This window comes from Theropithecus gelada, chromosome 3 (assembly GCF_003255815.1).
Source record: "Theropithecus gelada isolate Dixy chromosome 3, Tgel_1.0, whole genome shotgun sequence".
Classification (NCBI taxonomy): domain Eukaryota; kingdom Metazoa; phylum Chordata; class Mammalia; order Primates; family Cercopithecidae; genus Theropithecus; species Theropithecus gelada.
In genome coordinates, this window is record NC_037670.1 from 10,189,286 (window position 1) to 10,210,427 (window position 21,142).

Here is a 21,142-nt window from a genome sequence, read left to right on the forward strand (position 1 = left end):
AGGCATTTTTTTGGCCTACGGATACCGTGAAAAATTTGCTGAGATAGAGGGGCTCCACAAACGAAGGACATTTGGGATCTGTCCAGATAGGTACACTAGAAGCCCAACGTGTATTTTATTTGTTTATTGATTGATTGGGACAGAGTCTTGCTTTGTTGCCCAGGCTGGAGTGCAAGTGGCACGATCTTGGCTCACTGCAACCTCCGCCTCCCGGGTTCAAGGGATTCTCCTACCTCAGCCTCCCGAGTGACTGGAATTACAGGCACCCGCCACCATGCCTGGCTAATTTTTGTATTTTCAGTAGAGATGGGGTTTCACCATGTTGGCCAGGCTGGCCTCAAACTCCTGACCTCAAGTGATGTGCCTGCCTCAGCCTCCCAAAGTGCTGGGATTATAGGTGTGAGCCACCGTGGCAAGCCCCAAAGTGTGTTTTAAATCTTTGCACTTAATGTTTTTGATTCCTGCACATTTTATGTTGCATGTATCATAATACTTTCACCGATTCCCTTCATTCCCTTGAGTAGTTATTGCGCACTGGATTCTGCGCCAGGGAAGTGTGTGCTGGGGAGGTGATGGTGGAGCTGAGGTCTGAAGAATGAGTACGAACTGCGAGAGGAGGAGCATCTCAGACACCTGTCAGGCTCTGGGGCAGGACCACAAAGGTGCGAGCTGGAGAGTGGCTCACAGTGGGGCTGGAGAGATGGTGGGTGTCTGTGTGTGCATGAAGGGGAAAATGGTTAAGTTTCTTAACCCAGGGACTCATCTGTGGCCTCAGCCCCCAGGTACACTGCTTGGATCCTGGGATTCCTCCAAGCTTAACCTCCTTGAGAGGCCTTCCTTTCCCATCGCATGCCAGACGCAGAGGTGCCTGAGATGCTGCTCTTTCCTCCAGGAGCTCACACTGAGTGAGAGAGAGATCCATGTCCTAAGTAGAGGGCGGTGAGCACAGCCCGCTGGGAAGCTGGGCCTATTTCTCGTTTTGCCCCTCGGGTGAGGTGCTTACCCCTTGTAGCCTCATCTGTAGCTCAGGGCCTTAGATAAAGTGATGGCTGAGTCCTTCCTGCCACACCTGTCTTCTCTCAGAAGTAGTTTGATATTTCAGAGTCAAAGCTGCTGGGAACATTCTCGTTCTGTGGAGCCTCCAGGCTGAGCGCTGGGAGTGCCCAGTGTGCTGGTCGGGGCTGGGGGCCACTCAGGGTCAAGCGCCAACCCTGTTGGCTGCAGGGAGTCAGTCACAGCCTCAAGGAGCAGCTCCTGTTCCTTTCTGTGGTGTCACGCGTTAGTTTCCTTAGCTTCGTGAGTCTGTGTGGTCCTGACTCTGATCTCAGGGAAGAGGCTGAAAGAAGCTGGGAGTGCAGGTGTTAGAGACAGGCAGCGTGAAGAGGAGGGAATAGAGTCGGCCTCGCAGACTGTCCTGATGGAGTTGTAGTGTGGTTTTCAGATTGTAAAGGCATTCCATAGTCTGTAAGCCAAGCACTGCCAATCCAGGTACCCGAAAATCAGAAGGTTCTTGCCTTCTGATCACATGTTTGTTTATTCAACAAATCAACATAAATGCTTATATGCCAGTCTGTGAACTAAGCCAAGTCCCTGCCCTTGTAGGGCTGACCCTCTAGTCAGGGAGATAGCTAGTGGTGGGGTAATGTATAATATAATTTCAGGTAGGGATAAGCTCCGTTGAGGGGTCAGAGGGTAGGGATTGTGGCCAGGGGGCAGTTGTAGATTCTATTCTCAGGTGTAGTCTCTCTGAGATGGTGGGTGACATCTGAGCAGAAATTTAAATGAGGGAGTGAATTTTGCAAATAACGAGATGGCCATGTGCAAAGGCCCTGAAACAGAAGGAGACCGGTGTGACCTGCAAGATGTGAAGAAGGGGAGCGTAGTAAGAAATGTGGGTGGTAGGAGACCAGGCGCTGTGGCTCACACCTGTAATCCCAGCACTTTGGGAGGCCGAGGTGGGCAGGTCATGAGGTCAGGAGATCGAGACCATCCTGGCCAACACGGTGAAACCCCATCTCCACTAAAAAATAAAAAACATTAGCCAGGCGTGGTGGCGGGCGCCTGTAGTCCCAGCTACTCTGCAGGCTGAGGCAGGAGAATGGCGTGAACTCGGGAGGCGGAGCTTGCAGTGAGCCGAGATTACGCCACTGCACTCTAGCCTGGGAGACAGCGCAGACTCCGTCTCAAAAAAAAAAAAAAGAAGAAATGTGGGTGGTGGGAGTGTGGCTTCCAACAGCCAGATCGTAATGGGCCTTATGAGCTATGTAAAGACTTCAGGGCTTTGTTGTTGTTTTTGAGATGGAGTCTCGCTCTGTCACCCAGGCTGGAGGAGTGGCATGATCGCGGCTCATTACAACCTCCACCTCCCAGGTTCAAGCGATTCTCCTGCCTCAGCCTCCCCAAGTAGCTGGGACTGCAGGCACATGCCACCACGCCTGGCTAATTTCTGTATTTTTAGTAGACAGAGTTTCGCTATGTTGGCCAGGCTAGTCTTGAACACCTGACCTCGTGATCCACCCGCCTCGGCCTCCCAAAGTGCTGGGATTACAGGCATGAGCCACTGTACCCGGCCACTTTAGGTTTTTGTATGAAGTATAATGTGAAGACATTTCAGGGTTTTTGTTGTTGTTGTTGTTTTGAGGTGGAGTCTCACTCTGTTCCCCAGGCTGGAGTCTGGAGTGCAGTGGTGTGATCTCAGCTCACTGCAACCTCCGCTTCCCAGGTTCAAGTGATTCTCCAGCCTCAGCCACCTGAGTAGCTGGGATTACAGGTGCGCGCCACTGCATCTGGCTAATTTTTGTATTTTTAGTAGAGACAGGGTTTCACCATGTTGGCCAGGCTGGTCTCAAACTCCTGACCTCAGGTGATCTGCCTGCCTTGGCCTCCCAAAGAGCTAGGATTACAGGCATGAGCCACCGTGCCTGGCCCATCTCAGGGTTTTGATCTTTTTTTTTTTTTTTTTTTTAGAGACAGAATCTCGCTCTGTCACCCAGGCTGGAGTGCTGTGGCGCGATCTTGGCTCACTGCAAGCTCCGCCTTCTGGGTTCACACCGTTCTCCAACCTCAGCCTCCCTCCTCTGTGGCTGGGACTACAGTCCCTCCTGTAGCTGGGACTACATGCGCCTGCCACCATGCCCGGCTAATTTTTTGTATTTTTTTTTTGTAAGTAGAGATGGGGTTTCAGCGTGTTAGCCAGGATGGTCTCAATCTCCTGACCTCGTGATCCACCCACCTCGGCCTCCCAAAGTGCTGGGGTTATAGGCGTGGGCCACTGTGCCTGGCCAACCTGACTTCCTTTGTAAAGCATCCCCCTGGCCGCTGTGTGGGGAATGGCACGTCCGTCAGGAGTCTCTTGCAGTGATTACGTGGGTGCAGATGTGCGTTAACCTCACTCCCAGCGTCATCGATTTATTAGTAGAAACTGCCATGAGTTATGCAGTCAGCTTGAGTCTGTGTCGAGAAGGACTTCACTTCATGGGCATTAGATCTCTTCTGGAAAATGAGGGGACCGGTCACTTGGGGAATTAGAAGGGAGGAGGGTGAGGGACAGGCAGCGCAACTTTCTTGGCTGCTGCCTTGTGATAGATAACAGCTAGACAGCTAGGGGAGTTCCTCTGTCACCATGGCACTCCCAACTGGTTCCAGTCAGGCCCTGAGTGTCTGCTGCCTCATGATTCTGCGGGACAAGTCCTTCCAGAATCTGTCAAAGCAGATCCTAAATGCCTCTCCGTCTGGTTCTATGAAAATGTGACAGGTGGCTCATAAGCTTGACAGAGATCCTGATATGACTAGCATTAAGCAAATATTAAATGTGTTAATAAGATTAAATATAAATGGTTTTCTCTGGGGACAACAGAATTCACTTTGTCCTTTAATGTCGTATCAAAAAACCTGGCCAGGTGCGGTGGCTGATGCTTGTCATCCCAGCACTTTGGGAGGCCGAGGCAGGCGGATCACGAGGTCAGGAGTTTGAGACCAGCCTGACCAACATGGTGAAACTCTGTCTTTGCTAAAAATACAAAAATTAGCTGGGTGCAGTGGCGTGTGCCTGTAGTCCCAGCTGCTCAGGAGGCTGAGGCAGGAGAATCACTTGAACCCGGGAGGCGGAGGTTGCAGTGAGCCGAGATCGCATCACTGCACTCCAGCCTGGGTGACAGAGCGAGGCTCCGTTCCCCCACCCCCGCCAAAAAAAAAAGTCATATCAAAAAAGCCAAATTGAGGCCAGGCACAGTGGCTCACGCCTGTAATCCCAGCAGTTTGGGAGGCCGAGGTGGGTGGATGACCTGAGGTCAGGAGTTCGAGACCAGCCTGGCTGACATAGTGAAACCCCATCTCTACTAAAAATACAAAATCAGCCAGGAGTGTTGGCGGGCACCTGTAGTCCCAGGTACTCTGGAGGCTGAGGCAAGAGAATCGCTTGAACCCGGGAGGTGGAGGTTGCCGTGAGTTGAGATGGCGCCATTGCACTCCAGCCAGGGCGACAGAGAGAGACTGTATCCCAAAAATAAAAAATAAAAAAGAAAGAAAAAAGCTAAATTGAGACGAGCTCAAACCATTGGAAAAGCATCTCAGATTAGTGAGAAAGCAAAGACCAAAGCTCACGGGCCTGTCCTCAATGGCCTGTTCCCAGCAGGTTGTGTAGGGGTAGACTGATGCCCACAACCCTCGGATGCCCTAGGTTCGCAGACCAGCCCTGTGGTTTCCTGGTGACAGTGACAGCCATTGGCAGTCAGCTAGAACATGGTCTTTCATTGCCTAATTGCTGACACATGACTCAGGCTTTCCTGATTGAGTCTGGGTGCTTTGCTTGTGGTGAAAGAAACCCAGTCGGTCATCTCCGTGATTGCAAAATGGAATGATGTGAACTTCAGGGCTGAACCCAGCCTCCTCGGTAAGCAGCCGAAGCTGCTGTTTCAGGGACTCTCACTTGGACCTTTGTTGACTCATGTCAGATCTGCCTATCAGGTGTCGGTGGTGGAAGGACCAGTTGAGCATCTTTCGAGGGAACTAGGCTGGTGACATGGGGGTTCCCCAAGACCGCCTCTGATTCAGTGATTCACCAGGACTCACGGAACTCAGGAAAGCTTTTTGCCTACGATGACAGTTTATTACAGCAAAATGATGCAAATTAAAATCAGGAAAGGTCAAGGGCACATAAGGCAGAGTCCAGGAGAGGCCAGGCGTGAGTGTCCAGGTGGTCACACACGAGTTTCCATCATTGCTGGTCACACTTAATTCTCCCAGCAACGATGTGTGAGAGCACCTGTGAAGAACTGACAACCTACGGAAGGTCACCCAAGCCAAGGTTTCCGGGGTTTTTATTGGTGGGTCAGTTGTGTAGGCGTGGAGCGTCTGGGTCCGAAGGCTTACTTATTCCATCTCCAGTACCCACAGACATCGGACCGATACAGCGCGATTCGAAACCCCAGGCACAGGGCCTCATGCCTGTAATCCCAGTGCTTTGGGAGGCCGAACCAGGGGAACCACTTGAGCCCAGGAGTTTGAGTTATAGCAAGCCCCTGTCAGTAGGAAAAAAATTTAAAAATGAATGCAGTGGCGCACCCCAGTAATCATAGAAGTTCTACTTGGAAGGCTGAGAGGATCACTTGAGCCCAGGAGTTTGAGGCTACAGTGAGCTGTGGTTGCACCACTGCACTCCAGCCTGGGTGACAGAGCAAGACTCTGTCTCTTAAAAAAGACAAACAAAAAAAGACACCCAGGCATAGGAAAGCGGGCATTCACCAGACATCTCATTGTTAACAGGAACTGTCTTCATAGCCCAAGGTCTTAGGAACACAGAGACACTCTTGCCAGGCAGGATAGTCCAAGGCTCGTGAATATCAGGAACCACTCAAGGGCCAGGCCTGGAGACTTTTGGAGCACGCAGGATTTAGGGCAACCCCAGCCAGCCACACAGTTGGGGAAAGGGTTTGCTGCAAAGTGGTCCTGTCTCGCATGGACTCCCTCCTGCCACCGTGCAGTGTCCTTGTGGGATTGGAGGAAGTTCCAGCACACTGAGTCAGTGGCTATCATTCTGTCTGTCTACTGGGGACTCAGTCCCAGCGGCAGCCTTAGCTTGCACCCCAGGACCACGCTGGGCTGGTGCTGACACCACTGGGGGCCGTCTGTTGTGTCAGCCTCAGTCCAAGGCTGTGGCTGTCTTGGCAGGAACCTGGCTTAGTGAGCCGCTCCTCCTACCCAGTGCAGTGACCATTTTCTGCAGCCCCAGGGGCATGAGGCCCAGCATTCAGGTGGGCACCCCAGCCAGCCTCAGGCATCCTGCTCCCCTGTGCTGACGTCTGCTGTTTCTGTCTCCTAACAGTTTCATGATCAACATGGGGGACTCCCACGTGGACACCAGCTCCACCGTGTCCGAGGCGGTGGCCGAAGAAGTATCTCTTTTCAGCATGACGGACGTGATTCTGTTTTCAGTCATCGTGGGCCTCCTAACCTACTGGTTCCTCTTTAGAAAGAAAAAAGAAGAAGTCCCTGAGTTCACCAAAATTCAGACATTGTAAGTGCCACCTCTCAGCCTCCTCTCTCTGTCCCTCTTCTGTCACCATTCCGAGCAGTGTCCTGCCCACGGGCCTCAGGCTGAAAGAAGCAAGGTTCCTTGTAGCATTTTGGGGCGACTCTTGGGTTTTGCCTTCTTGCTAGATTGTGCTTCAGCTCTCCCTTAATCATCTCCTATGTGGGGTTTATATAAGGCCCTTTTCTATCTGCTGTTTATTTGACCTTCAGAGGAAGCATTCCGAAAATGATACCAGTTTTCAGATTAAGAACCTGGGGCTCAAGGGTGTTAACGGGCCTGCCAAGGTCATGAGCCAGCAATAGCAGCACTAGAGCTGGAACCCTTTTTTCCCTTTTATTTATTTATTTGGAGACATGGTCTCACTGTATTGCCCAGTGCAATAGCAGTGGCATGATCAAGGTTCACTGCAATCTCCACCTCCCAGGCTCAGGCAATCTTCCCACCTCAGCCCCCCAAGTAGCGGGGACTAAAGGTGTGCATCACTGTGCCCAGCTAATTTTTTTTTTCTTTTTTATTTTTTGAGGCAGAGTCTTGTTCTGTCATCCAGTCTGGAGTTCAGTGGTGTGATCTCAGCTCACTGCAACCTCTGCCTCCCCGGGTTCAAGTGATTCTCTTGCCTCAGCCGCCTGAGTAACTGGGATTACAGGTGTGAGCCGCCACGCCCAGTCAAGTTTTATATATTTTTTTATAGAGACAGGGATTCACCGTGTTGCCCAGGCTGGTCTCGAACTCCTGGACTCAAGCGATCCGCACACCTCGGTCTCCCAAAGTGTTGGGATTACAGGCATGAGCCACAGTACCCAACCTAGAATTGACATTTTAAAGTCTTTTAAGGCTATAGCCACCTGGAACGCGGTGTGCTAATGAGCACAAAATCTCTGGACAGGCCTTATTTTGTTGCTCTTTTAAACTTTTCATGAAGCTTCCTTTTAAGAATAAGTGAAAAAGATGGATTCGTTAAAAGAAAAACGTTAAGGAAATAATAGTACAGATGGTATGTCGATAGGAAAAAATGATACCGAAGGTCTGCCTAAGTGACTGCATCCCTGTGTCTCCAACATTGATTTCCATAAGCCACACGGAAAAGTCATTCTCCAGACTTTAGGGTCCTGCAGCCACAATCACTTCCTGTGGTTACGCTTGGCTGTGTTTAACACCAGTCTCAGACTGCAGAGGCCTGTGGCCAGGTTTGAGTGGGGACCTGCCAGGTCAGGTCTGGGCTGAGGGAACTCCAGGGGCACGGGCCTGCTGCATTCAGGGACTCCCTGGATTTGGCAAGGGGCAGGTCTTCAGGCGCAGGATTGGAAGCCATTCTCAGACCAGAACCCCTTTCATTCTGTCTGTCTGCAGGGGACCCAGTCCCAGCTGCAGCCTTAGCTTGCACCCCAGGACCATCCCGGGCTGGTGCTGACACCAGTGGGGTTCGTCTGTCATGTCAGCTCCAGTCCAAGGCTGTGACTGTCTTGGGAGGAACAAGCCACATGGAAAAGTCATTCTCCAAGGCTGGGCATGGTGAAGCATGCAGCTCACATCAAATCCCAATTCCCTATTCCAAGCTGGGTGTCAGCCCTTCCCGCCAGAATACTTACAGCCTTCACACAGTAAAGCAGATATTCACGCAACACAATTCTTATACCATGGACAGGGAATTAGTTTTACATCTTTAAAAACTGGGTTCAGGGCCAGGCTCAGTGGCTCACGTCTGTAATTCCAGCACATTGGGAGGCTGAGGTGGGAGAAATCACCTGAGGTCAGGAGTTCGAGACCAGCCTGGCCAACATGGCGAAACCCCATCTCTACCAAAAATACAAAAACTAGCTGGGCGTGGTGGTGCACACCTGTAATTCCAGCTACTAGGGAAGCTGAGGCAGGAGAATCGCTTGAACCCAGGAGGCAGAGGTTGCAGTGAGCAAAGAATGCACCACTGCACTCCAGCCTGGGAGACAGAGTCCATCTCAAAAAAACAAACAACAGCAATAAAAAAACTGAGTTCAATCTTATCTCCATCATTGACTTACTGAGCAAATACTTCCTAAGGTCCTACCTGCGTGTCGCAGACACTATCTTAAGGCGTGTGGCCGCAGCTGTGAAGAAAATACATGAATGCTGTCTTCATCAAGCTTACACTCTAGTGGTGGGTGAACCCTGGGCAAGACCTTACCCTCATTCTGCCTCAGTTTCCTCATCTGCCAAATGGAGGCAGTAGTCCCAGTCTCGTGGGGCTTTTGTCTTAAATGAGGAAGAGTTTGTAAACTCACCTAGCACTGTCCCTGAGGGATAGGAGCTGTGTAGTGTTTGCATTGATTGTATTTTATGCCAGGCACTATGACGGGCACGATAAGGACCACAGAGTTGGCATTTACGTTAAGGAAGCTGGAAAATGAGGGTGTTGCAACATACTTTTTTTTTTGAGACGGACTTTTGCTGTTGTCACCCAGGCTGGAGTGCAGTGGCTCAGTCTCGGCTCACTGCAACCTCCACCTCCTGGGTTCTCGTGCCTCAGTCTCCCGAGTACCTGGGACTACAGGCACAAGCCACCACGCCCGGCTAATTTTTGTATTTTTAGTAGAGATGGGGTTCACCATGTTGGCCAGGCTGGTCTCAAACTGCCAACCTCAGGTGAGCCGCCTGCCTCTGCCTCCCAAAGTGCTGGGATTATAGGCGTGAGCTACCGCGCCTGGCCACAACATACTTTTTAGAAATGCCTTGTGAACTGCTTTATCCTACATTGTCTAATCAGGGCCTCCTTGCAACAGCGCCGTGCGTTAGGCAGCTGGGTTGCCTCATTTCTGCTCTCAGAGGGGTTATGGGACGTGCCCGGGGCCAGATGCCTGGGAGGTTGCAGGGCCAGGCTGGAGAGACAGGCTTTGCCAGCCCTAAGAGAGAAGGAATTCCCTCTGGTGTGGGGATTGGACTGTGTCCTGCAGGAGGGGTGTTGGGCAGGTTCTTAAAGGTAGAGCCACACCCTGATGCTGAAAGGACTTCAGAGCAGAGGGCCTGAGATAGGAAGGGCAGATCAGCTGGAATCCAGCCCATCTTGTCCAGGGCTGGTACACGGTGCATTCCTGGTGTGGAATAGTACTTTCGATTAAAAAAAAAAAAAAAGAAAAACATAGTACTCAAGATAAAGAGACCAGGGTCCAGGACCCAGCTCCTGAACTGGCCCTCGTTCCCTTATCTGTAAAATGGAAGTTCTGCGCCCCCACCGTGAGTGAGGACATGGGTGGGCCCTGGGAGCCTGCGGAGCTGCCACCAAGGGAGGCAACATTCCTCTCATAGCTCATCTGTTCTCACATCACCTCCCTGGCCTTATAAGATGAACTTGAAGTAAAACCCATAGACTGTGGGAGCTGTGGGGTTCCAGAGCACTTGTATTTTGTTGATTCTCACTGTTTCTCTTCACCAGGATGCTGAAACTCCGTTCCCTCCACCTCATCATGATCTTCTAACCTTATGTGTGTGGAGGTCTGAAGTTTCCAGAGTCTTTTCTCTTCCCTCATTAAATCACACTGGATACCTGCTGTGGCCAGGGCTTTTACCTGTACACTGTACAAGAGAAATATTTCTAGTACCATGGCTAAATTGTGGACCCTGAAGTTGGGTGACTGAGGTTGAGTCCTGACTCTCCCACATTAGCCATCTGACATTGGCCAGGTGACTTCATCTTTCCAAGTCTGTGTCCCCAACTGTAAGCTGGACGTAGTGATAGTACTTACCTCATAAGGCTGTGAAAACTGAGTTAATCAATCATAGAGCTCTTTGTTCAGTTCCTGGTGCGTAGTAGGCTCTCAGATGTTATTGATTGTTACTATTTATTTTTATTTTTTTGAGGCAGGGTCTCAATCTGTCGTTCAGGCTGGAATACACTGGCATGATCTCGGCTCACTGCAACCTCCACCTCCCAGGCTCAAGAGATCCTCCCACTTTGGCCTCCCAAGCAGCTGGGACTACAGGCGTGCACCACCACGCTTGGCTAATTTTTGTAATTTTTGTACAAATGGGCATCTGACCATGTTGCCCAGGCTGGTCTGCAACTCCCAGGCTCAAGCAGTCTGCCTACCTCAGCCTCCCAAAGTGTTGGGATTATAGGTATGAGCCACCGTGCCTGGCTGTGTGTTATTATTTTTAACCTTTTTATTAATATCATCTCTAATCTTACAAGAGCCCTTCCATGAAGTCATTAACAGCCCATTTGCGGATGAAGAAACCGAAGTGCCAGGGATTACGGAGTTTGCCCAAGGCCACCTAACTTCTAAGTCACAGCGGAGTTGGCTTTTGAATGAAGTCGGCAAGCTCCACAAGCCATGTTTTCTCTACTTTGCCATGCTGCTCCTAATTTAGTGTTAATAGGCCTCCTAAGATAGTGTTAGTCTCCTAAGATAGTGTTAATAGGCCTGGCATGGTGGTTTACGCCTGTAATCCCAGTGCTTTGGGAGGCTGAGGCACAAAGATCGCTTGAGCCAGGAGTTCAAGACCAGCCTGAGCAACATAGGGAGACCCCATCTCTACAATAAACAATAAAAAGGATAGTGTTGGTTTGTTAATTACCCATAAGGAGAGTATTCCTTATCTGAAGTGCTTGTGGCCAGAAGTGTTTCAGAGTTGGGACTTTGGAATGTTTGCATTATGCTCACCAGCTGAGCATTTCTCATTTGAAAATCTGAAATGCTCCGAAGATTCTTCCCTTTGAGGATCATGTTGATGCTCAAAAAGTTTCAGATTTCAGACTTTTAGATTAGGGACATTCAGCCTATAGATGTTATTTTACAAAGCAGGAAGTTGGATGTAGTGGTTCACGCTTGTGATCCCAGCTCTTTGGGAGGTCAAGGCAGGAGGATTGCTTAAGCCCAGGAGTTCGAGACCAGCCTGGGCAACATAGCAAGACCCTGTCTCTATAAAAAATATGAGAAAACTTAGGCTCAGGAAGGTCACCTAACTGATACAGCCAGGCCTCAAGCCTAGACCTCCTACCCTAAATCCCATATCAGTGTCCCTGGCTACCTGTATTTCAGTGAGCACAGGTGATTTATAGCAACAGAACTGTGGGGAGTGATAGGGCTTAGCATGGGGAAAGTATGTGGTCCAGGGCTGTATCAGGAATTTTCACCATGATTTCTGGTGGCCTCTAGAATTGGCATTTATTTATTTTGTTTTAGAGACAGGGTCTCACCCCATCACCCAGGCTGGAGTGCAGTGGCGTGATAATCAGTTCACTGCAACCTCAGCCTCCGGGGCTCAAGCAATTCTCTTGCTTCAGCCTCCCAGGTTGCTGGGATTACAAGCACCCACCACGATGCCCGGCTAATTTTTGTATTTTTAGTAGAGATGGAGTTTCACCACGTTGGCCAGGCTAGTCTCAAACTCCTGACCCCAAGTGATCTGTCCACCTGGGCCTCCCAGAGTGCTGGGATTACAGGTGTGAACCACCGTACCGGGCCAAACACATTTAAAAAAAAAAACACTTGGTGGGATTTTTGTTGGAATCGGATTGAATCTGTAGATTAATATAGGAAGAGTTGACATCCTATAATATTGAGCCTTCTATTCCATGAACATTGTTTTATCCCTCCCGGGAGGTCTTTTGGACTGTTTGTAACAGCAATTAACGACTTGTTAGAGAGGAGTGGTGATGAGCAACAAGTTCTTTTTCATAATAATAGTAGTAGTAATGATAATAAATGGCTCTTTCTGCCAGGTGTGATGGGTCACTCCTGGAATCCCCACACTTTAGGAGGCGGAGGCAGGTGGATTGCTTTGAGCCCAGGAGTTCCAAGATCAGCCCGGCAACATGGCGAAACCCTGTCTCTATGAAAAAAATACAAAAATTAGCCAGGCATAGCCAGGCGCGGTGGCTCATGCCTGTAATCCCAGCACTTTGGGAGGCCGAGGTGGGCGGGTCACGAGGTCAACAGATCGAGACCATCCTGGCTAACCCGGTGAAACCCCGTCTCTACTAAAAAATACAAAAAATTAGCCCGGCGTGGTGGCGGGTGCCTGCAATCCCAGCTACTTGGGAGGCTGAGGCAGGAGAATGGCGTGAACCCGGGAGGCGGAGCTTGCAGTGAGCTGAGATCGCGCCACTGCACTCCAGCCTGGGCAACAGGGCGAGACTCCGTCTCAGGAAAAAAAAAAAAAAAAAAGCCAGGCATGGTAGCATACTCCTGTAGTCCCAGCTACTCAGGAGGCTGAGGTGGGAGGATCACCTGAGCCTGGGATGCCAAGGCTGCAGAGTGCTGAGGTCACACCACTGCACTCCAGCCTAGGCAACACAGCAAGACCCCATCTCAGTAATAATAATAATGATGATGATGAATGACTCTTTCATGTCCCCTCCCACTTACTCAGGTTGCATCTCTGAACAGAGCATTTCACACTGGGGCAGCTCATGCCCTAAGGGAGCCCTAGGGAATGCTCAGCCTCCTGAATAGCTGGGAGGACAGGCACATGCCACTGTGCCCGGCTAATTTTTTTTTTTTTTTTTTTTTGAGACAGAGTCTCACTCGGGCTGGAGTGCAGTGGCACAATCTCAACTCACTGCAAGCCCCGCCTCCCAGGTTCACGCCATTCTCCTGCCTCAGCCTCCCAGGTAGCTGGGACTACAGACGCCCGCCACCACACGCGGCTAATTTTTTGTATTTTTAGTAGAGATGGGGTTTCACCATGTTAGCCAGGGTGGTCTCGATTTCCTGACCTCATGATCCGCCCACCTCGGCGTCCCATAGTGCTGGGATCACAGGCGTGAGCCACTGCTCCCGGCCTAATTTTTTTTTTTTTTTAAAGACAGGGTCTCGCTCTGTTGCCTAGGCTGGGTCTTAACCTCCTGGCCTCAAGCAGTCTCCCTGCCTCAGCCTCGCAAAGTTCTGAGATCACTCACTGGGTAGGATCCAAAGTCCCACAGGATCCAGGGCTCCTGTGGGCCCAGCAGCTTTGCTCACCCGTGTGGAGCAACACCGCATGGCGTGCCCTCTTGGTGATGGAATTTGTATTTTTGCCTCCTATGACGCAGAGAGCGTCCCATTTCTGTCTGGGTCCCTAGCTTACTGCAGGGCCGCCTGTCGGAGGGAAGCTCCTCAGAGAATGGCCGTTGAATTAACCAAGGCTAAATCTGTATGTGTGACTGACTCTAGGGAAACCCGTGGCCTCCAGGCTGGGGTTGGCTTACACAGTATTTTTTTAAAATATATTTTAATTAGAACATTTAAAGGTGTGGCAATGTCAGGCCTGGCGTGGTGGCTCATGTCTGTAATCCCAGCAGTTTGGGAGGCCGAGGCAGGTGGATCACATGAGGCCAGGAGTTCGAGACCAGCCTGGCCAACATGGCAAAACCCTGTCTCTACAAAAAATACAAAAATTAGCTGGGCATGGTGGCGCGTGCCTGTAATCCCAGCTACTCAGGAGGCTGAGGCAGGGTACTCTCTTGAATCCAGGAGGTGGAGGTTGTGGTAAGCTGAGATCATGCTGCTGCACTCCAGCCTGGGCAACAGAGTGAGACCAAAAAAAAAAAAAAAAAAAAAAGAAAAAAAAAAAAAAAAACACAAGCTTAAGGTTCTCTTTAAAAAAAAAAAAAAAAAAAAATCAGAGGATCTGATCATACTGGACCCACGGTGATGCCCACCAGGTGTGGGGCAGCTGAGCAGCAGCCGTGTTCTGCACGAGGCCTGTGCGCTGCGTTCACCCTGACCCTCCGGCCAGCTCAGGCTGCTGTGCTCATGTTGCCTCCACTGGCCCTGAGAAGCTCTGCAGCACCCCCTGCACCTTTGCTTTGCTCCTGGAACGCGAGAGTGCTTTGAAGAAAAATAAACCTTCTTATGGAACATTTCAGACACCAGAGTGTAGGTCACAGGAGCGTGGACCCCATATGCCTCCAGCCCCCAGTTTTCATAACTGCCCACTCCTTGCCAGTCTTGTTTCTTTCCGTTGCCCCCTCTGCCGCACCTGTCCTGGATTATTTTAGTGCAATCCCCAAATGTCATATTTCATCAGGAAATATTTCAGTCCTCTAAAATTCAAGGACTCACGGGGCATGGCAGCTCACGCCTATAATCCCAGCACTTTGGGAGGCCGAGGCAGGAGAATCACTTGAAGCCAAGTGTTCGAGATCAGCCTGGACAACATAGCAAGACCCCATCTTTACCAAAAAAATACAAATATTAGCCAAGTGTGGTGGCTTATGCCTGTGGTTCCAGTTACTCAGAAGGCTGAGGTGGGAGGATCACTTGAGCCCAGGAGGTTGAGGCTGCAGTGAGCCATGATTGTGCCACTGCACTCCAGCCTGGATGGCAGAGCGAGACCCTGTCTCAAAAAAAAAAGTAAACTTTAAGGATTCTCCTTTCTGAACATAACACAGTGCCATCTTCACACCTTGCAAGTCAACAGTAATTCTTCAGCATCGTTACATACCCAGACAACATTTATTCATAGTTCCCTGATTGACTGATCAATGTTTGATTTTAACAGTTTTTGTTTGTTTAATTCAGGATCTAAACAAGACCTATACCCCGCAGTTGATTAATAAATTTTTCTTTTGGGAGAGGTCAGGTATATTACGGTATAATTTACATACAGTAAGATGTCCCCCTCCCCACCTTTTTTTGAGACAGGGTCTTGCTCTGTCACCTAGGCTGGAGTGCAGTGGTGTGATCAGGGCTCACTACAGCCTCTGCCTCCCAGGCTCAAGGGGATCGTCTCATCTCGGCCCCCTGAGTAGGTGGGGCTACAGGCATGTGCCACCACACTTGGCTAATTTTTCTTTTTAATTTTAGTAGAGACAAGGTCTCACTACGTTGCCCAGGCTGGTCTTGAACGTCTGAGTTCAAGCGATCCTCTTGCCTCAGCCTCCCAAAGTGCTAGGATTAGGATTACAGGCATGAGCCACTGCGCTGGGCCAAAATTTTCCTTTTTAAGTGCACAATTTCGTGAGTCTTGACAGATGTATGTGATTCTATAATAAGTGTCACATTCGAGATCTAGAACATTTCATCACTCCAAAACGTTCCTGTCCTACCTCTTTGCAATCATTCTCCTCCACCTGGTAATCAGCCTCTGGCAACTGCCAATCTTATTTCTGTCTCTGTAGCTTCACCTTTTCCAAAGCATCACGTAAATGGAATGATAGCGCCACAGGCTGCTGTGCCAGAGGTTTCTCCTTAGCGACACGTCAGATCCCTTTCCATTCCTAAGCTTCTCTTCCATCCCGTTTCTTCTTTGAAACATTTGTATCACTGTTTCCCACAATCTGGATTTTCCTAATGACGTCCCCCTGGAGATTGCTTTTGAAAAGCCACAAAAGAGCTCGTTTTCCTGAGTGACCTTCCTTTTGGGGCCTGCTCTTGACAGAAAGCCCGGGAGAGCTGGGGGTCAGGGCTGCCAGCATCACATGTGTCTATTTTTCATCTCCTGAGTGCCGGCAGGTGGGACGTGGATCCAGGGGTCTTGTCACATCCAGTTCAGGGTCACTTTCTCTGTAGTGAGGTCCTTGGCTCCACCGAGCATGAAAAGAGAAACACAAATGAGACTGACAAAGAGGAAAGCATGAGGGGAAGCCTGTGGCCTCGAGAGTAGACGGTGCAGGGGGCCCGCTGCCTCCCGCTGCTGTGGGAACGGCCAGGACATGGGTCAGGATATTTCCGCCACTTCTGCAAGCACAGCTCTGGGTTTTCTGCTGCCACCTGACCTCCAAAGGGGCCTCACCTCCTCTCCTTCCTTTCATGGTCCCTGATGCGACAGGGGTGGTTTCTGTCACTCTGACAAATGCTTGAAACTCCAGACACGGGCTGTCAGGAACTGCCTTGCAGAGCACATGGCGTCTGACCTCCTGACTTCACTGGGCCCTGTCTGGGTGCAGGAGGGGGAGCTGTGGATGGCACGGTGGGACACATGCTCTACCGGCCTGGGGGTAGTGGGAATGCAGAGGAGGGGCACCCGCCACTGGGGGTGTGTCAGGGATGAGATGCCCCCACAGGAGCCTGGGAGGCCAAGTAGGAGGCTGGGGGAGAGCTGCCTGTGCAGAGGCTGGGAGGCGAGGACACACACGGCTGCTCTGAGGGAGCCACGTGCTGGTGGAGCCCAGGCACAGGTCACCAAGGGAGTTGGGTCGTGGGGGGTCAGAGGTCATAAAAGGTGTTGGGGTCACCAAGGAAGTCGGGTCACAGAGGGAGCAGACACAGGAGAGCATCTTAGAGGGCCTTGGGACCTTCCAAGGTGTATGGATTTTTTCCCCAGCTTTATTGAGGTATAAATGACAAAAATTATATGTATTTTTCAGAGCATCTAAGTTTTTTTCTTTTTGTTTCTTTTTTTTTTTTTTTTTTTTTTTTTGAGATGGATTCTTACTCTGTGGCCCAGGCTGGAGTGCAGTGGCGCAGTCTTGGCTCACTGCAACCTCTGCCTCCTGGGTCCAAGTGATTCTCCTGCCCCAGCTTCCCGAGTAGCTGGGAGTACAGGTGCCTGCCACCATGCCCAGCTGATTTTTGTATTTTGACTAGAGATGGGGTTTCACCATGTTGACCAGGCTGGTCTCGAACTCCTGATCTCAAGTGATCCACCCACCTCAGCCTCCCAAAGTGTTGGGATTACAGGCATGAGCACCGCTCCCAGCCTAAGCATTTTTTTCTTTTTTTTCTCTTTGAGATGAAGTCTCGCTTATGTCCCCCAGGCTGGAGTGCAATGGCACAATCTCGGCTCACTGCAACCTCTGCCTCCCGGGTTCAAGCAATTCCCCTGCCTCAGCCTCCTGAGTAGCTGGGATTACAGGTGCCTGCCACCACACCCGGCTAATTTTTATATTTTTAGTAGAGACGAGGTTTCACCATGTTGGCCAGGCTGATCTTGAACTCCTGACCTCAGGTGACCCACCTGCCTCAGCCTCCCAAAGTGCTGAGATTACAGGCGTGAGCCACCACACCCGGCCAGCATTTTTCTTTGTAAATTTTATTTTTCCCAGCTTTAAAATGACATAATTGACAAATAAAAATTTTAGACATAGATTTAAAATTATGTAAGTTTAAAGTATGCAGTGTGATGTGTTGATATACATATCTTAGCTGGGTGTGGTGGCTTACACCTGTAATCCCAGCTATTTGGGAGGCTGAGGTGAGAGGATCGCTTGAAGCCTGGAGGTCAAGGCCAGCTTGGGCAACATAGCAAGACCTCGACTCTACAAAACTTAAAAAAACATTTAAAAATGAGCTGGGCATGGTGGTGTGGACCCGTCATCTCAGCCCTTTGGGAGGCTGAGGTGGGAGGATTGCTTGAACCCAGGAGTTGGAGGCTGCAGTGAGCTATGGTCACACCAGTGCACTCCAGCGTGGGCAATGGAGCGAACCCAATCTCTAGAAAAACTAAAAAAATCAATTTAAAAAAATGATATATGTGGATGACGCTACAGGGGGGTTGGGGAAACCTGTGTAGGAGGGCGGTGTCTGGAGAGCGGTGGCCCCATGAAGCGCCATTTGGAGCTGGAGTGGAGGGAGCTGACTTGGAAGCAGGAAGGTGGGCTAGGAGGCTGCTGGCCTCAGTCTGGCAGAAATTGACCAGGGCTGCATGTCACAGATGGAGAGCCGAGCGCAAATGTAGGTGTCAATGGATGTGAGAAAGGGCTCCAAGCCAGGGCTTTTGAAAACAATTCTGGGACCCTCATCACCCATCAGAGGTAATGTTCTTATCCCCATTTTACAAATGGCAGTGCTGATCTGAGGAGAGGGTGAGTGACCTGGCCAAGGCTGATGTTAGCACATGAGAGCTGGGATTCCAGCCTGGGGCTTCCTGCACCACGCTTTTGCTCCCTCGGACCCCTGGCTCTTGTCATGGCCACCCCAGCCCACTCCTCCTTTCCATCCCCTTTGATTGCACACAAGAGCAGAGCCACTTTGTGCCAGAGCAGATCATCTTACTGTTTGAGAGTGTGGCCTTTTCTCTCTATCACTGATGGACTGAATAACCCTCAGTTTCTCTTCTCTGTCTCTGGAAAAGTAGCCGTAGTCCTGGCCACCCCTGGCTCAGGGTCACTGCTGAGGTCGTCAGAAGAGCATCAGGGCTTTTGCGTGTGTGGAACAGCACAGCAGGCTTTCTGAGCCTCACAGACTTGCTCACGGAGTCCTGATGTGAACACATGTTGGAGGACGTGGTTGGGGGGAACAAGGGAGCAGCAGCCCACCAGAGCCTTAGAGCGTCCTGAGGACACGGCCATAGGATCCTTGGGAAGGGCTGTGAGATGCACTCCCTCAACATGCCCGGGGCGCACTGGAGACGGGGTAGAGCGGGGGGAGGTGCACCTGACTGGGGGAGCAGACAGGAACCCCGGGCGCTGGGCCGCTGTACTCTGGAGCTTTCACAGACCCGGAGTTGAATTACTGCTTCACCCCCAGCCTCACTGCCCTGTCAAAGTGGATAGAAACCCTTGCCCACTGCACGGGGTGGTGAGGATTAAATAAAGTAAAATAGAAAGCTTCTTGAATGCTAGCCAGCATACAGTAGGCACTCAGTAAGAAGTCATTCCCTTCCCCTTTTGTCTCTGACCTGTGGCCACTCACACCTGCTTTCGCCTCCCACTGCCTGCAGCCGGCTGTCTCCGGCAGCTGCCCTCCCCACGCGTTCATCAGTGCCCCTGTCCGCAGAGACAGCTGCTGGCTTCTATCTAAGCTCCAGCAAATTACTTTCTGTTTTCACCAAAGGCTGGCGTTTCAAACCATTAACCCCGTGCCACAAGGCTCAGAAGGTCAAGAAATCTGGGCCCGCCTAGCGGAGCCCACTCTCCGTCCTGCCACGAGTAGGCTGCCCCCAACTCTGCTGCCATCATGCCTCTGTGCCTTAGCCGTCACCCCTTCTCGCTGTGGGCACCTGTGACCCTGGAGCCTGGAGAACGTGGCACTAGACGCTGGGCTCTGAAAGAGCTGGTCCAAAGTAGCTTCCCCATGTGTTGCTAAGGGCAGGGGACAGTCTCAGGAGAAATCGAGTCCACTGTGCAGAAAATCCAACCGGATTTGCTGTTTCCAGAAACGTTCCCTCAGCCTCGCCTGGGACGGGAACAAAATGAACTGCACATCTTGGTTCATCTCGGTCCAAGTGACTCAGTGCTTTTCCCGCCCTCCCTCATCTTCCCCATGCGGTGGACTGCAGCCGACTTCTGATCCTGAACCCAGAAAGACTCCTGCTCCCAATTTAGGCGTGGAGAGCCCTAATTGGAACCATTCATGCTCCATTCTGGAGCCACGTGGTCTCTGCTCCAGGCCGGGCACAGCTGCTACCTCCACCACTGGAGCCTTGGGCTTTCTGGTTTTGTCTGTCTGGTTTTTTTGAGACAGGGTCTCACTCTGTCACCCAGGTTGGAGTGCAGTGGCACAGTCTTGGCTCACTGCAACCTTCACCTCCTAGGCTCAAGTGATCCTCCTACCTCGGCCTCCCAAGTAGCTGGGACCACAGGTGCGCACCACTACACCCGGCTAATTTTTGAATTTTTGGTAGACAGGCTGTTTCGCCATGTTGCCCAGGCTGGCCTCAAACACCTGAGCTGTGGTGTCCACCCACCTTGGCCTCCCAAAGTGCTGTACCGGCGTGAACCACTGCACCCCGCCAAGCCTTGGGCTTTCAGATGGGCTGTTTGCACTCAGGAACCTCGGAAGGGTGCTCCCCAAGACAGAACATCGCCACCGCGAACGGAGCCCACCTTGCCAGGCATTTCCCTGACTGCCCTGATGGGAGGGGAAGGTGTGTCTTTCACGGCACACAGGATGCTCCCTGCTGATGCGGACCCAGGGTCTTAGGCTCTGTTTTCCTGCAGTTCTTTTGTGTGGGGGAAGACGGGGACCAGATCTAATTTAATGTGATTGTGTGGTGCCCTGGCAGCAGGATCAGTGTGACTTCCTTTATGGAGAGCAGCCCTGCCATAGCAACCTGCAGGCTGCCTTCTAGAGTCTAGAAGAGCTTTGTTCCGCAGACATGACTTCCTTTTTTTCTTTTTTTTTAAAATGGGAAAGGGGGAGGGCGTGGGGAGAAGGGCTCTGATATAAACAGTTACCAAGGAGACCCGAGTCGGGGTTGGAAAGGTTTTCTCCTTCCCTCGGTCCATACAGAAGGAGGAGGGGTGTGTGCCCGGCGCAGGGGCTCATGGGAGGCTTCAGTCTGGAGTCCTGAGTCCTGCCTGCTGGGGCTCCAGATGTTGCAGAGTTCTCGGGCTCGTGGGGGCAGACGCAGGCAGGAGCTCGGGGAGATTCCGAGAGGACTTTGGGGTGTCCAGGAGCACTTTGAGGCCACAGGCCCAGGCACCTTTTCCCCACCAGCACAGAACAAGGGATGTACAGGGCTGAACTTTCCATCCGCTGACCCCTGCTGGTGTCCAGGAGAGAGCTGTAGGCCTCCTTTTTCCGTAAGTCCTGGAGCTGAGAGTGAGAAGCCATGGGGTGCACGTACTCGTCTCCACCTGAGGAGCGCGCTCCGAGAAGGTCAGTTCCTGACACTGTCCCTGGCAGCAGACTGCCCTGATGCCCCTTGGCCAGGGGATGCCCACACCCTCACTCTAGTGCGGGGGCTTCCTCCTGGCGGGGACACGCTGGAGGCCTGAAGATGTTGCCGCCTGGAGTTAACAGCAAAGTCAGCCATTCCCGGGGTTGTTGT

General features: G+C 51.3%; 1 protein-coding gene across 1 annotated transcript in view; it reads left to right on the top strand.

Moving 5' to 3' along the window:
* Positions 1-21,142, top strand: part of LOC112620392 (NADPH--cytochrome P450 reductase) — a 72,395-nt gene that overhangs the window by 31,690 nt on the left and 19,563 nt on the right. The window contains exon 2 of the mRNA XM_025378902.1: positions 6,323-6,514. Coding sequence (XP_025234687.1) covers positions 6,327-6,514 — 188 coding nt within the window. The 5' untranslated portion in view covers positions 6,323-6,326. The remainder of the gene's footprint in view (positions 1-6,322; positions 6,515-21,142) is intronic.